The sequence below is a fragment of the Prionailurus bengalensis genome, chromosome X (genome assembly GCF_016509475.1).
Source record: "Prionailurus bengalensis isolate Pbe53 chromosome X, Fcat_Pben_1.1_paternal_pri, whole genome shotgun sequence".
NCBI lineage: Eukaryota > Metazoa > Chordata > Mammalia > Carnivora > Felidae > Prionailurus > Prionailurus bengalensis.
Genome location: NC_057361.1, coordinates 109,491,928 through 109,507,618, shown reverse-complemented (window position 1 = coordinate 109,507,618; position 15,691 = coordinate 109,491,928). Strand labels below are relative to the sequence as shown.

The 15,691-nt window shown below is 37.9% G+C and overlaps 2 protein-coding genes across 2 annotated transcripts; both read right to left on the bottom strand.

Annotated features, from left to right (window-relative positions):
- Positions 1 to 288: 288 nt before the first annotated feature.
- On the bottom strand, positions 289 to 1,088 carry LOC122477150 (60S ribosomal protein L13-like). Its single transcript, XM_043570021.1, is given in 2 exon segments — positions 289 to 901; positions 903 to 1,088. Coding segments are annotated over 2 exon segments (669 nt in total). The 5' UTR covers positions 959 to 1,088.
- Positions 1,089 to 5,170: 4,082 nt separating this feature from the next.
- Positions 5,171 to 14,809, bottom strand: LOC122477149 (olfactory receptor 13H1-like). The gene is made up of 4 exons (XM_043570020.1): positions 14,694 to 14,809; positions 8,090 to 8,174; positions 7,097 to 7,764; positions 5,171 to 5,207 (listed from the first exon to the last, which is right to left on the bottom strand). Exons 1-4 carry the CDS (start codon positions 14,807 to 14,809, stop codon positions 5,171 to 5,173), a joined length of 906 nt encoding a protein of 301 aa, XP_043425955.1.
- Positions 14,810 to 15,691: the final 882 nt, after the last annotated feature.

The following is a 15,691-nucleotide window of genomic DNA, read 5'->3' as shown; positions in this document are numbered from 1 at the left end:
TATGTTGAAGGTTTACAACATACTGATTTTATATACTGATATATGACAGAATGATTATATCTGTGGGTTTCTATAGTATATAGAATAAGGAAATCACCAATATGATGAAACAAAGAGAGTGAATGATATTTGAGCAAAGAAAAACTTATAAACTTGAAGTCACTGACATTTTATATATATATATATATATATATATACACACACACACACACACACACACACACACACACACATGACTTTACATATACATATGACATTATATATCACATATACATATAATATTACATATTAACCATACATATACATGTACATAATCACAAGTTGCCAGTGATACTTTATTTTTTTCTTCTCAACATCCTGTTCTGCAGCTTCCTTGGCTCTTTTTGCCCAGATGCCAAAGAGCCAGGCATGGGCATGGACCATGTGAAGACCAGCGAATGCCTTGAAGTTCTCCTCTCTAATGACTCTGGCTTTCTCCTTCTTACAGACATTCCACATGGGCATGACTGGTCCTGTCAACTGGGTAGCCAATTTGAGTTCTTCAGCAAAGCCATCTCCCTCCTTAGGGGCTGATGGCTTCCTGGGGAAGAGGATGAGCTTGGAGCCATACTCCTTCAGCCACTTCACATTGGCCTGCAGGGACTCTGTGGACATGTTCCACCTTCTTGGACTCACTGAGATTCCAATGGTCCATGCCACCTTCTTGTGTAGGCCAGCCACCCATAGCCCTTCCATGCTGAAGCCCCTGCCAACTTGCACTTTGGTGTGATACCTCACTGTGGGGGCACCATGGGATGGGCTGGATGGGTCCGGACATGGAGGCTCTGGGCCTTGCTTTGGCTTCCTGACCTTGAGTCTGCAGACCTTCCCCGCTGGCTGGTTGAACCATGAGGCCATGCCACTGCCAGTCCTTATGGAAGTGGGGCTTCAACATCATGCCATTCGGGCTGGGTGCCATGGCTGCTGCCTACAGGCCTCCTCCGAGGGAAAAAGGCCTGCAGGAAAATAACTATATATATTCTTAAAGTTTTTATTTTAATCACCCAGTGCTCATCAGGACAAGTGTATTCCTTAATCCCCATCACCTATTTCACTCATCCCCTCCTATCTCCCCTCTGGTAACCATCAGTTTGTTTTCTATAGTTAAGTGTGTTTCTTGGTTTCTTTATTTCTCTTTTATTTTTGCTTTGCTCATTTGCTTGGTTTCTTAAATTCCACATATGAGTGAAATCATATGGTATTTGTCTTTCTCTGACTGACTTATGTCACTTAGCATTATACTTTCTAGCTCTGTCCATGTCCTTGCAAATGGCAAGATTTCACTCTTTTTATGACTAAATAATTTTCCATTGTATATATACACACCACATCTTCTTTATCCATTCATCTATCAATGGACACTTGGGCTGATTATATATCTTTGCTATTGTAAATAATGCTGCTATAAACATATGGGTGCATGTATTCCTCTGAATTAATATGTTCTTTGGGTAAATACCTAATAGTTCAATTGCTGAATCATGGGGTAGTTCTATTTTTAACTTTTTGAGGAACATCCATGCTATTTTCCGCAGTGGCTGCATCAGTTTGCATTCCCACCAGCAGTGCAAGAGGGTTCCTTTTTCTCCACATCCTCACCAACACCTGCTTTTTCCTGTGTTGTTGATTTTAGCCATTCTGACAGTTGTGAGGTACTATCTCATTGTAGTTTTTTTTCCCAGCTTTTTTTTTTAACATTTATTTATTATTGAGAGACAGACAGAGTGTGAGCAGGGGAGAGGCAGAGAGAGAGAGACAGACAGACAGACAGACAGACAGAATTCGAAGCAGGCTCCAGGCTCCAAGCTGTCAGCACAGAGCCCGACATGGTGCTCGAACTCACAAACCGCGAGATCATGACCTGAACTGAAGTCGGACGCTTAACCGACTGAGCCAGCTAGGCGCCCCAATCTCATTGTAGTTTTAATTTGCATTTCTCTGATGATTAGTGATGGGCCACATGTATGTCTTCTTTGGAACAATGTCTGTTTGTGTCTTATGCCCATTTTTAATTGGCTTACTTGCTTTTTGGATGTTGAGTTTTTTAAGTTCTTCATATATTTTGGATACTAACCCTTATCAGATATGTCATTTGCAAATATCTTCTTCCATTCCATAGGTTGCCTTTTAGTTTTGTTGATTGTTTCCCTTGCTGTGCAAAAACTTTTTATTTTGTCCCAATAGTTTATTTTTGCTTTTGTTTCCCTTGCCCTAGTGGACCTATCTAGAAAAAAGGTGCCACGGCCAATGTCAGAGAAATTACTGCCTATGCTCGCTTCTAGGAGTTTTATGATTTCAGGTCTCATATTTGGGTCTTTAATCCATTTTGAATTTATTTTTGTGTATGGTGTAACAAAGTGATCCAGTTTCATTCTTTTGCATGTTGCTGTCAAGTTTTCCCAGCACCAGTTGTTGAACAGACTTTTTCCTATTGTATATTCTTTACTGCTTTGTCAAAGGTTAATTGACCATAAATTGTGGGTTTATTTCTGAATTTTCTATTCTGTTCTGTTGACCTATGTGTCTGTTTTTGTGCCAGTACCATACTATCTTGATCATTAAAGCTTTGTAATATAACTTGAATTTCCAAATTGTGATGCCTCCAGCTTTGCTTTTCTTTTTCAAGATTGCTTTGGCTATTTGGGGTCTTTTGTAGCTCCATATGTTCTAGTTCTGTGAAAGATGTTGTTGGTATTTGGGTAAGGATTATATTAAATGTGTAGATTGCTTTGGGTAGTACAGACATGTTAACAATATTTGTTCTTCCAATCCATGTCTTTCCATTTCTTTGTGTCATCTTCACTTTCTTACATCAGGGTTTGATAGTTCTTAGAGTATAGATCTTTCACCTCTTTGGTTAGGTTTATCCCTAGGTGTCTTATTATTTTTGTTACAGTTATAAATGGGATTGTTTTCATAATTTGTCTTTCTGCTACTTCATTATTGATGTATAGAAATACAACAGATTTCTGTAGATTGATTTTGTATCCTGTGACTTTGCTGAATTTTTTTATTAGTTCTAGCAGTTTTTTGGTGGAATCTTTTGGGTTTTCTATATAGAGTATCACGTCGTCTGCAAATAGTGAAAGTTTTATTTCTTCTTTACTGATTTTGATGCCTTTTATTTCTTTTTGATGTATGATTGCTGTGGGTAGGACTTCCAGTACTATGTTGAATAACAATATTTCATAGAAAAAAATTTGAGGCTCATAGTAGTACTATTCATAATTCATGAAAAGCAACAGTATGTCTAAAGGAGTAACAGGTGAGGAGTGAACTTTGGAAATCATGCAAGGAGCCAGAGGACATTTATTATATTTAAATAAACATGTTTTATTTGAACAAAATACAATTTTATATGCCATACAAAGCTATTCTGGATCAGAGAAGGGGGTTGTCATATATGAATAAAACACAACTCTGTGACTTTGGACCCTACCCTCTCCATATCTCTATGTGTTCTTTGAATGTTAGAAAAGAAGTGAATGACGTTCATGATGAGATCACCCAACCCCTGAAACCCTTTATTATATCTGTGCTAAAGACCCTGCTTCTGAGAAAATGCATACTGAATGTAAATGAAATTGCATGTAAAAATGAAAAAGAAAGGGGTACTCCAATGACCTAAGTTTCTTCCAAATCTTTTTTGCTACATTCTTAGTTCATTTCTGCATCAAGTCGCAGATTATTAACAGCCTCCTAGTTGACTCTATGTCCAATCTTATACCTCTTCAATCAATTTTATACATTTTTTTGTAAAAGTGAGCTTTTAAAAACACAATTCTGAACATGTTACTGATCTGCTTAAAAATCTTTGATGGTTTCCCACCACCTATAACAGGGCTCAGCACACTTTTTTCTGTAAAGGGACAGAGAGTAAATATTTTAGACTTTGCAGGCTGCCCACAGTCTTTGTTGAATAGGCTTCTTAGCTGTTGTTGTTGTTGTTTTTCTTATATCACTTAACAATTTAAAAACCAATCTTAGCTCATGGGCTATGCAAACCGAGAGCTGGATTTGGCCATTTGGGCCATAATTTGTTGACCTGTAGAGTAAATAAAGTGCTAGCTCCTTAATATAGCATAGCAGTCTCTCCATAATCTGGCCTACTGCTTTCTTCGCGGGTTTTATATATTGCCAAAACACTTCCCACACCTTCTGCTGTGGGAATTAAATTGTTGGCAGTATCTGGAAGTACACCAAGCTGGGTTTTGTACCTCAGTACTTGTTCATGTTGCGTCCATAATTGTCCTCCCTTATCCAACTGGCAAGCTACATCTCTCTCAAGACTCTACTAAAGGTGTCATCTCCTCTATTAAATATTTCCTGATTGTCTATTTAGAACTCGACTTTGTAACCTGTACAAATATGGATCACAGTATCGACAGCACTTCACTGTGCTTATTTACTCTCCAACTCCATTATGAATCTCTCAAAGGCAGCAAATAACTTACCTGGATTTGTAGCCCTAACATACAGTAGCCATTTAGTAAATGTTTGTAAAATGAATAGCCCCAGGCATTGTGTTAGCAAGCCATCCAATACCAGTGATAACATAAAGAGAAATGAAGGGAGGACTAGTAGCCCTCTGAATTGCGCATGACCCATACATAGAAGAAAGTTATTACTTTTGTAGTCTCTAGAGAAGCTCCCTCAGCCCCACTCTTACATCTTGTAGATATTTCCCCATACACTCATCAGGGCATGAGGGTGGTTGCACTAATCCTCATGGAAGACTTTTTTTTTTTTTGAAGTAATAATACCATCTAACAGTGCCTGTGTTTTTAGAATCCAAATGTGGACTCAAAACCTATCTTCCAATAAACACACTTTAAAAATGTTCCCAGGGCTTTTAGTATTATTAGTGATAGAATGGTGACCTAAATAGGTGTTGGTGAGCTGCCTTTGGAATGTAGCTACTCTGTCTCTGTGGGGAAAACGTGCTCTGAGTTCCAAGCTGATGACTTATGAGTTAACTTTTGAACATAACTCATTCCTAAGTTTGGGGCTGTCTCTACTTAAAATATATCAAGCATAGGTCAGAGGAACTGGAATAGGAGTTAAACAGATTAAAAGTAAAACCATAAAAGCAAGAGCCAAAGAGAAATATGATATAACTGTGTTTCTAAAACTAGCAAATGGGGTTCTGAGGCTTCTCGTCGTACACTCTGGAGTGGAGAATGTATAAAGGAGATTGACTTGGGAAAATAAACAGTAGGAGTGTTTGGAAACTTTCAGAAAATCACAATAATATCTTAGCAACCTATAAAAAATTTGCTATTCAAAAAATAGCAACGTATTGAATGCTTACTATATGCTAGGAACCATTCTAAAATTTTTGTATAGGTTATCAATTATACACACACACACACACACACACACACACACACACACACACACCCCACAATGATCAACCTTCAGAAAGTAAAGAGAAAGGCTAAGGGTAGAAGACAATGTGACCAGATAACCATCTACCTAAGAAAAGAATGTGGGAAGAATGAAAATTTTAGAAACAAGACATAACCACCTCCTCAAAGTGCTATGACAGAAAAATTCCAGAGTCAAAGTTAAGATGAGAAAAAGAATCAACAAATTACCATGATACAAAGTGAACAATACATGTTAATTGCCAATAATAGAAAGTGCATATGGCATCTTATTAAATGGGGAAGAAAGAAAAATAATCACAATCTTGGACTTGAAGATGCTTGGGTAGAACAGAAATGCTAAAGCTCATGAATGTGTATGAGAAGTGGGAGTAGAAATGACCAGAGGGTCGCTAAGGCACATCATGGAAGAGAAGGCAGAGAAATAGGAGAAGGCAAAAGAATAACAATTTCAGTTTAGACGTTTTTGTAAGAAATTGATATGATAGAAATTTAATATTTGTAGAAGCAATGTTCATTGAGAAAAGATTTATTAATATGTATAACATGCAAACTATTTTAAAACAAGAAATTATAAGTATAATATTAGAATAATTTATTTAAAAACACTTTTTAAGCGATAAAGTGCTTTATACATACAAAAGATACTTCTTGCTATGAGAAGTTATCACCTAAATGTGGGAATTAAGGGATTATTTGTCCATTAGGTTAAAATTGGGGTAGACATCTATAAAATATACAATGGTTGTATAATCAGTGTGCTATATATGAATTTTATCCTTGTGTGGCAAGTACGAAGATGGTTGGTCACAAAAAACTGGCACTTTATACCTCAGAAAAGAACCTGTCCCTAATAGACTACTACAGCTGTAGCATCCACCTTTACCTATCTCTTACTATTATTCTCTCTCTGAGCTATTTTGGGCACATTCATGGCTTTAGGTCACAATGTGACTTGACAAAATGTTACCATTTATGGTAAACTTGATAATGAGTGTGTCTAGTAGGGACCTAGTAGAATGTTCAGTAAGATTTTTATTGTTGTTTGTTTAAAAATTTTTTTTGATCTTTATTTATGTTTGAGTGAAAGAGAGAGGGAGGGAGAGAGAGACACACACACAATGCGAGTGGGGGAGGGGCAGAGAGAGAAGGAGAGGCAGAATCCAGAGCAGGGTCCAGGCTCTGAGCTGTCAGCACAGAGCCCTACGCAGGGCTCGAATTCACAAACTGCGAGATCATGACCCGAGCCGAAGTTGGACGCTCAACCGACTGAGCCACCCAGTTGCCCCTGTTGTTGTTTGTTTTAAAAAAAAATTGAAATTTTACAGACTGAGTTCTCATTGTTTTTCCTGCACATTGAAGAGATTTAAAGAGAGCCATTAGGATTTTTCATTTCCTTTGGCTAACTTCCTCAGTGTACCTCTTATACCCTTGTTTCTTAGGGTGTAAGTGAGGGGAATTAACATGGGACTAACTGCTCCATAAAATATTGAGAAGTCGCGGTCCCTGAGTTGGAGCCCCGCATCGGGCTCTGTGCTGACAGCTCAGAGCCTGGAGCCTGTTTCAGATTCTGTGTCTCCCTCTCTCTGACCCTCCCCCGTTCATGCTCTGTCTCTCTCTGTCTCAAAAATAAATAAACGTTAAAACAAATTTTAAAAAAATATTGAGACGAATTTGTCCTCTTCCTGAGATTTCTTTGAGGTTTCAGGTACATGTAGATGGCTCTACCATTAAATATGTTGACCACAGTTAGATAAGGTCCACAGATGAAGAAAGATTTGAGGCTGGCCTCTACAGAATGGATCCTCAGCATGATAACCACAATGTGGAAGTAGGAAATAAGGATGATAGTGAAAGGCAAGGTCAATATGAACACACTGATAACCAGACCCAGAATCAGACTGACAGGAGTGTCTGAGCAGATGAGCTTCAGCGGGGCCTGGATCTCACAGGTAAAATGGCTGATGGCATTCTGTCCATAATAACAAGCAGGAATTGCAATGAATGGTAAGACTGCTACTAAGAATGCACTTGCCCAGGTTCCCAAGGCCAACTGTACGCAAACTTCATTATTCATAATGGTGGTGTAATGCAGGGGATTGGAGATTGCAACAAACCTGTCATAAACCATGACAGCATGGAAGAGACATTCTGTCATCCCTGGAAAGAGGGATGTGGTCATCTGGGCATAACAGCTGGTATAGAAAATAATGGGGAAGTCCCTGAAGCATTGGGCCAAGACATATGGTTCCCAGCTGGTGGAGTAACAGATATCAAGGAAGGATAAATTACTGAGGAAAAAAATACATGGGGATATGAAGTTGAGAATCCCATCACACTACAACAATAAAGTTATTCCCAAACATTGTGACCAGGTAGAAAAACAGCAGTCCCAACAAGGGAGCCTGGGTTTGAGGTTATTGGAAAAATTTAACGAGGATGAATTCAGTCACCTCAGAGGCATTGTCTGTCTTTAGACTGCCCATTTAGTCATCTCAAGTACTGGGAAAGTTAAAATGTAATGTAACCTATATTAGGAAATAAGAGGAATAGCATCTCAGTAGCCTGTTAGAGTTCATGCTCTAGACTTCAGATTAATTGTTATGTGTCATTTGTTTTACTGAGTTAGACTCAGCTGCTCAAGTATCCAATGATGAAAATACAGGTTCTCTTCGTTTTCCTATCTTATGGAACCTTGTGAGGTTAAGTTGTTTGGACTGTGTTAGATCCCCATTAGAGGTACTTACACTTGATCAAGTAAGACCGTCATTAACATTGAGTTAAACAGAATTATTTCTTTCATAAAGGGTCATAGCTAGATGACTGCCTTTATTCTTGACCAAAAAAAAGAGGCAAGTATCTACATCTCCCCACCAAAAATGCACATTTATAGACAGCTTTAAGTTGGCTCACTGATTAACAAATAATTTTTAACTTTAAGCTCAATGATATAATTGTGAATGCTTGAAATGCTTATTTGCTTTTCAACTCTTTTTTTTTTGCTTCTTACATGTCATATTAAAACCACATATGGATGGTAAATTAGAAAGTGTATATGTAGCTAAAGCAATCACTCAAGTCAATGGAAAAACAACACCAGCCAAAATGACATGAAATAAATGAAGCAACTTGTGGATTTACTAAAGCATCACTCTTTGTTCAATTGTTCTGACATATATCTTCAATGACAGAAGCTTACTATGTTCAGATACTACCATCTCCGTATAATACAAACAAGAGCTTAAAGGGTGATGGGAAGATTGTATTAGATAAAAGGATTTTATGAAGACAATCGTTACTGGAAATTTTGAAGAGAGATAAGTCAAATTTTGGAATGTATGTTTCCAGAAGTGTGAAAGAAAGAAAGAAAGAAAGAAAGAAAGAAAAGAAAAAAAGAAAGAACGAACGAGCGAACAAGAAAGAAAGAAAGGAACTGAGAGAGGGAGGGAGGGAGGAAGGAAGGAAAAGACAGAGCCTTGTCAGTTTTGTGAGATTTCAGTAGGGAGTGAAACAGATGACCCATTGAAATCTATTTTGGCTGTAGGATTTTCTTATTTAGACACAGAATCAAATCTCTCCATACTGTATTGTTGTATTAGTGCTGCATATAATTGGGTAATTCTTCATTCCCAAAAAGCAGAATGTCAAAATACAGAAAGAAAGTGAGGGAGTCAGTGGAATCTAAGCCTAAATTGTGGTTCAGCCACTAATAAGCTGCACAATCTTGAGAAAGTCAGTTTCCTTATATATTTAGTGGGAATATCACCTGGTCTCTTGCAGGATTGTTCTAAGAATTAGATAAGATTATGTCTATAGAGAACCTAGCACAGTGCCAGGCACAATTATTAGCTACATAAGATATGTTAGCTCCATTCCCAGTTTCACATCCCATGTAGACCTTTCCTTCTGCTTGAATTTCATCCTTGTAAACATGTGCCAAAATGTCATTTCATCCCACCTTTACTTGCGATATTATCACATTATTAGAAACAATACCATCTGAAGTTTTAGGTTTGAGTAACAACTAAAGAAAGTTTGACTGTGTAAGTCATTAAAATTTGTTCCTGATGGTAGGCGGGAAAAGACACATAAAAAGATGAAAATTACTCACTGACTTAGGGCTGGAGGACAGCAACAGAGAAGTGCACCTCATTCATAACAGAAGCATTTTGCAGTTGGCAACACCCCCACAAATGACTAATCTCCAAGAAGAAATTTGATTCCTTCAACTGCGAGGAAAAGAAGTTTAATACAAGCAGCTGTGGTAATAAATCTTCCTATCAGTTGTGGTTATAAGGCTGGAAAATCTTGAGTTAACTGTGCTGGTGAATCATGCACATTTATTTCTACTTGTTAAATGTATTTTTCTTTTATTTACACAGAGAAGTCTTGTAATGAGGCTACCATGAAAGGTTGGTGTCCAAAAAACAATAAAGAAATTCATTGTCTAGCATACATAATAATAATATAGTTCATGCCAGTTCATGACATGCAATTTTTCTTTGCCTGCACAAATATGGAAATGAAATTTCTTCTTAAAGTTTCCAAAATTCTGTTACTTTGTTCCAAGCCACAGAAAAATAAATTGAGGAGATGTCCTTTCTGAATACATCTAGATATTTTTTAAAAATATTGGTGTTTGCCAAAAATGTATAGTGTACTTACAGACCAAAAATATTTAAGTAGCGTTAAAAGAAGGCACAATTCAAATGCAAGAAGGAACCTTGGAAATTTGGATAATCTTGTGGTGGTTTTAAATTCATGACCTCAGTCTTGAAGAATAGTTTCCACTTTTGGGATTTAGGAGGTATCCTTGTCTAATACAAATAGAGAAGACAAAGGAGGAAGAAGTTTCTGCTATATTTAGCTCATTAAAATAATGGTCACTTTCCTCCTAATCTGGTTTATGAGAATTTCAGTGACCATTCCATATAGCAGTGATTTTGGTCACTGAATATAGTGGTGTTGGGGAACCACAGCCAGTCTTCCTCAAAGAGAAACTTCATTCTCTCTGAGCAGTTCATCATTAATTTATTTTCTTTTCTGCTAGCAAGTTAAATGTTCAGGTAGTGCTATGAAGAATTTATATTGAGGAATTTTGGAGAACAAGATGTACAATGTAGGATGATTGCATAACTTTTGCGTTTGCCGGGTTCTGCAAATGATAACGCTATGTTGGTCAATCCAGTTCTCTTTCAAGTATGATTGTGGGATAACAGAGGTTAGGTAAAGTTTTATTTTTATTTAGTTTTTTTTTTTTAACTCGAAGAATTTAGACCCCATATCATGGAAGTAAGGCTGAGTGTACATTTTGGAGTTTGTAAGCCCCTGGATTTAGTGACCATATCTGAGTTGCCTCTGTTTTCTCTGGCATTTCCTTGCACAGAGGAAAGTCTTGAAAAATGCTGAAATAAAAGCTTTTGATGTCACTTTGACTAAATGGATTCTTCCATTCAGGTATTTTTTTTTATATTGCATTTAATGATACTGTTTGAGGCCATCTGGCCCTGAATATCTTTTTTCCCCTGAATTTGTACTTGTCAATTTCTTGGTACAAAAAAAAATATTGTGTTGACTGACAGAACCGTAGAAAGACGACAGGAGAGGGGACTTTCAGCCAGATGTTCACTTCTTACTGGGCATTTGTGGGTCAATCCTTCCATAGAGGGTTGATGGTAAGGTTCTGCCTATGTGAGATACTCATTCCTCAAGATTCTATTCTAGGGACTTTCTCACCCCCAAATATTAAAAAAAAACATATTAAACCTGGATGGAAATCCACAAAATACGAAAGAGAATAAGATGGAGAACATTTGCAGGAGCATACAAATTGGGAGAAATTGCTGTGCCATCCATAAAATATTTCACAGAGGACATGGTTGATGCTTCCCTAATGAAGATTACAGAACTGGCATTAGAGGCAAGCTACAGTAGGAATGGAAGGCTTCAGCTGTCCAGGCATCTGATAGAAGTCTCATTCCTCTGAAAGCAGAGCCTCTGATAAATTTGGGATTTGCCTTAGTGGCAATTTCATTTCTCAGAAGGTTAAAGAAGCATTGAGGGGAAATGATGCTATGGACTTAATTATGATGGAATGGACCAGAATCTTGGGAGAAAATAACCATATACTTTAGGAGTCCATAATAGAAAGAAATTCCATGGCCAATGTTTCTAAAAGGGAAGTTGGCTGTGGGGACATAGATACATTTTCTCTGAATCTTTTAATTTCAAATTTCTTAAAGTCTCTGATGATAGTTTGACCAGAGACAGATAATCACAAGAGATTTAAGATGAAAACAGACTTTTTTCATGTTAAGTACACAGCACAGAGCATGCAAGTGGCACAGGTGCAGCTCTTCTGGGTGTAGACAATACTTATCTAGCAATCTCATAAGGCCTAATTGACAGCAACTTTCTTGCCTTATAACCGGAGTCTACTAGACCCAATCCCTATAGCATACTGATCTGTGTGGCCTACTCTGAAAGTTTACTAGGTAACTGAATTTTACTTATCTTGTGGACATTTTTTCCTCAGAGATTTTTGGTGTGTACATGGGAGGATTCAATCGAGGCTTCATAGTCATACAGAATAATTCATTCATTTATCCATTCAACACATGTTTATTGATTTCTTACTGTGTGTCAGTTTTGTTCTATTTGCTGAGGATGTAGCAATGAACAAAAGAGACAAGACTTCTCTTCTTATTTAACTTCTATTCTGTGGGGATGAGACAGAAAACAACAAGTAACAAATAAAGTAATTCAGGTAGTAATAACTGTTAAGATGAAAGTAAAAGAGGATGATATGAAAGAGCAGAGGAACAAGATTGTTATTATGGATACTTGCTTTTGAGGAAAGTGATGTTTGAGTGGGGACCAAAATGACACAAAGTAACTATGTGAAAATTTAAGGGAAGAGAGAATATGGGAGAGGGAATAGTAAGTGCTAATAAGACTAAAGCAAAAACAAGTATAACTATTTGCTGGATAGGAGGTAAGTGTAGCGAAGCTCAGTGTAGGGTGACCAATCATCCTGGTTTGTCCTGGACTTTCTCAATGTTACCACTGAAAGTCTAATTCATGTCCCATGAAATTCTTCAATTCCTGTGTAAGATTTAGGATTACCGCAGAAACTCATTAGTGATAACAACCTCACAGAATGTATTCTCCAAGTTAACCATGGTCCTTCTATCTCAATTCAGATGATATAGTTTGTTCTAAGACCTTTCAATTACAAACCCAGACCTACTCCTGATTTTTTTTCCCAGTGTCCTCTTGAAGAGTCGTCCTTTGAACCATAAACCCTTCTGAAATCATGGATTGACCAGTGTCCATCATGGAGAAACTACAAACTGTGGCAGCATTCTTATACTAAGTGATCCTAGGATGGCCAGTTATTTTTTTAGTAGTATGTTTAGCAAGGAAGTAAGGCCCCTAAACCTTGATTTTTCCACAGAAACTACTCTCAAAACAATTATATCACTTCTTGTGACTGCACAACTGGTTTTCTTTTAACCTCAAGGCTCAGCTTTACCATTTGCTAACCAGTTCTTCATCTTGTTCAGTTTGGCCCAGAGTTCCCTTCCACTGAGGTCCTTTTGAATGCTAATTCTGGTATCCAAAACTTCACCTAAGTACTTCTTACTTTTTTGCATCACCCAAAAATTGGCACATTTGCCCTCCGGGATTTTACCAAAGTCATTTGATAAAAGTGTTGAACACAGCAGGGTCCTTGGCATGTCACTGGAGACATCCTTGCAACATAGCATTAATCCCTTAATCAATATGTTAGGAGAAATTTGGGTAGAAATTAAATCTTAAAATTTCAACCCTACTACGTTACCCATGATTTGGGAGATCACATGGAATAATGAGGCCAAAATATTGCTTGAAGATAAAGTTTCTCTCACTTGCTCTTGCAGATTACTGGCAATAAAAATGATAATACTGGAAATGTAGCTAGAATAGGTAAACAACACTAGGTACACCTAGAAGGGAGAGAAAGAGCCCTCGATGCTGGTTCACAGAGCTTACCCTTTGGGAAAGACCAGAAGAGGAGGGGGCTTGAGGAGAAATGAAGAGTTAAATGTCTTAGCTTGTTATTAAAGGTTTTTGTACTAATGCTACAGCCATAGAAAATATATAAACAAATGGGTGTTATTGTCTTCCAATAAAACTACAATTAAAAAAAACATGTAGTGGGCCAAGTTTGATGGCTGGGCTGTAATTTGCCAGCTTCAATTTTAGATGATTCAGAATCACCTTTATAGAAATATCCTCATCCATGTATATTTTAATCCGAGCGCACAGTTTCCCCCCACCACCCTTATCTCCTCTGTTAAGTTCTTCCATTTCTGAGCTTCAGAAATAGGTTGGGGTCTCCTTAACTGCTGTTTTGTCCTGATTTCCTTTCAGGTTTACTTCTTCCAACCTTTCTCTTTTATGATCTGAAACAGGGACTGGTTACCTTTTTTTTTTTGTAATCAGTCATGTAAAGGAGATTTTAGATTTTGTAGGCCGTAGGTCTCTGTTGCAACTGGACTGCTTTTGACCCACATGCTATAGTTTGCCAATTGCTGATGTAGATTGGATGCTAATTATTCTTGAAATCATGTCCTCTAGCCTGCATACCACCTTGCATTTGCTTTTTGCATTATACTAATTGGGAACTACCCAGCCCAATGTTATTCCATTGTTATTCCTGTACCCAGTACAGGTCACTGCAAACAGTGGTTCCTTATGCATACACAGGTCTTGTGTCCTGCTTCTAACAGCACTCCTCCGTGATACTCTGTATCCTCTGAATCCTTCCAAGAACTGAGGCCTAAAACAGCCTGTTGATCTGGCACTCCCCAATCTCAGAGTTCTCTAGAAGGCTGCTTTTATTTATTTATTTTTTTAAATTTTTTTTTCAACGTTTTTTATTTATTTTTGGGACAGAGGGAGACAGAGCATGAACGGGGGAGGGGCAGAGAGAGAGGGAGACACAGAATCGGAAACAGGCTCCAGGCTCCGAGCCATCAGCCCAGAGCCTGATGCGGGGCTCGAACTCACGGACCGCGAGATCGTGACCTGGCTGAAGTCGGACGCTTAACCGACTGCGCCACCCAGGCGCCCCTAGAAGGCTGCTTTTAAGCCTGCTGGTTTTCATATGCCCTGCCCCTGGAGTGAAATTTCTGCCGATTTAATTATGAGGTGATGGCAATTAGCAGGAATTAGCACCCATCATGTAAAAGTTCAAGTCCTTTCAGTGAATCCAACTCATACCCGGACACATTGACAACCATTTGCCAAAACAGTCTAATCTCCTCTTGCAGCAGAGGTGATGAGACTCCCTGGGTGACCAAAGGCACTGCCGGCAACAGGCACTTGGTAAGAGCCATGACTGAGAGGAGAAACTCAGGAGTAGGACAAGGGATCCCTGCAAGATGATCAGTCCAAATGACTGCTTTGTCTAAAAGGAGGAAACCAAGTAGGCATATTCATTGTTCATGTCCCGCTTGAATTTAGATTGACAGCTACATTTTTTAAAATGCACAGAATTCTTATTTCACCCAAAGTTTAGATTATTTAGAACATGAAATTCTACAGGAATAGACAGAAAAAGACAAATACTTTATTATCTCACTTATATGTGGAACCTAAAAAAAATTAAACTCATAGAACCAGAAAGTAGAACCATGGTTACTAGGAGGTGGTGGGTGGGGGAAATGGGGATATGTTGGTCAAAGGGTACAAATTTCCACTCATAAGATGAATATGTTCTGGGGACCTAATGTACAGTGTGGTGATTATGGTTAATAATACTATGTATATATTTGAAAGTTGATAATAGAGTAAGATCTTAAATGTTCCCACTGCAAAAAAGAAATGGTAATTAGGTGACACAAGGGAGATGTTAGCTAATGCTATAGTGGTAATCATTTTGCAGTATATAAGTGTATAAAATCATCACATTGCAGACCATAAATTTAGACCATGTGGTAGGTCAGTTATATTCAATAGAGCTTGGAAATTATAAATAAATCCACATCTTCCTCAAATCTTAATTCAAAGAACAACTTAGTCTAAAAGTGCTGAGGCCAAATTTCTTGTCCTGGTTTTGCTAGAACATGCTGAACTTTAGGTTCCTCTTCTATAAAGCAAATGGATCTCACTATGGACAATTATTGTTCCTAATCAACATTTTCTCCAATCAGTAGAGAAAACATGGAAGCCATAGAAAACCATAGGTAACCGAACAAAACCACAGAGAATTCCACTGT

Excerpts from the sequence above, each read along its gene's own strand:
- LOC122477149 (XM_043570020.1), bottom strand. The coding sequence starts at position 14,809 with ATGGCTCTTACCAAGTGCCTGTTGCCGGCAGTGCCTTTGGTCACCCAG. Across the intron at positions 8,175-14,693 it reads ATGGTTGTCAATGTGTCCGG|TGTAAGTACCTCTAATGGGG; the intron begins GTATGAGTTGGA and ends TACTTGATCAAG. Across the intron at positions 5,208-7,096 it reads CTCAGGAAGAGGACAAATTC|AGTGTACGACGAGAAGCCTC; the intron begins GTCTCAATATTT and ends TCTCCACTCCAG.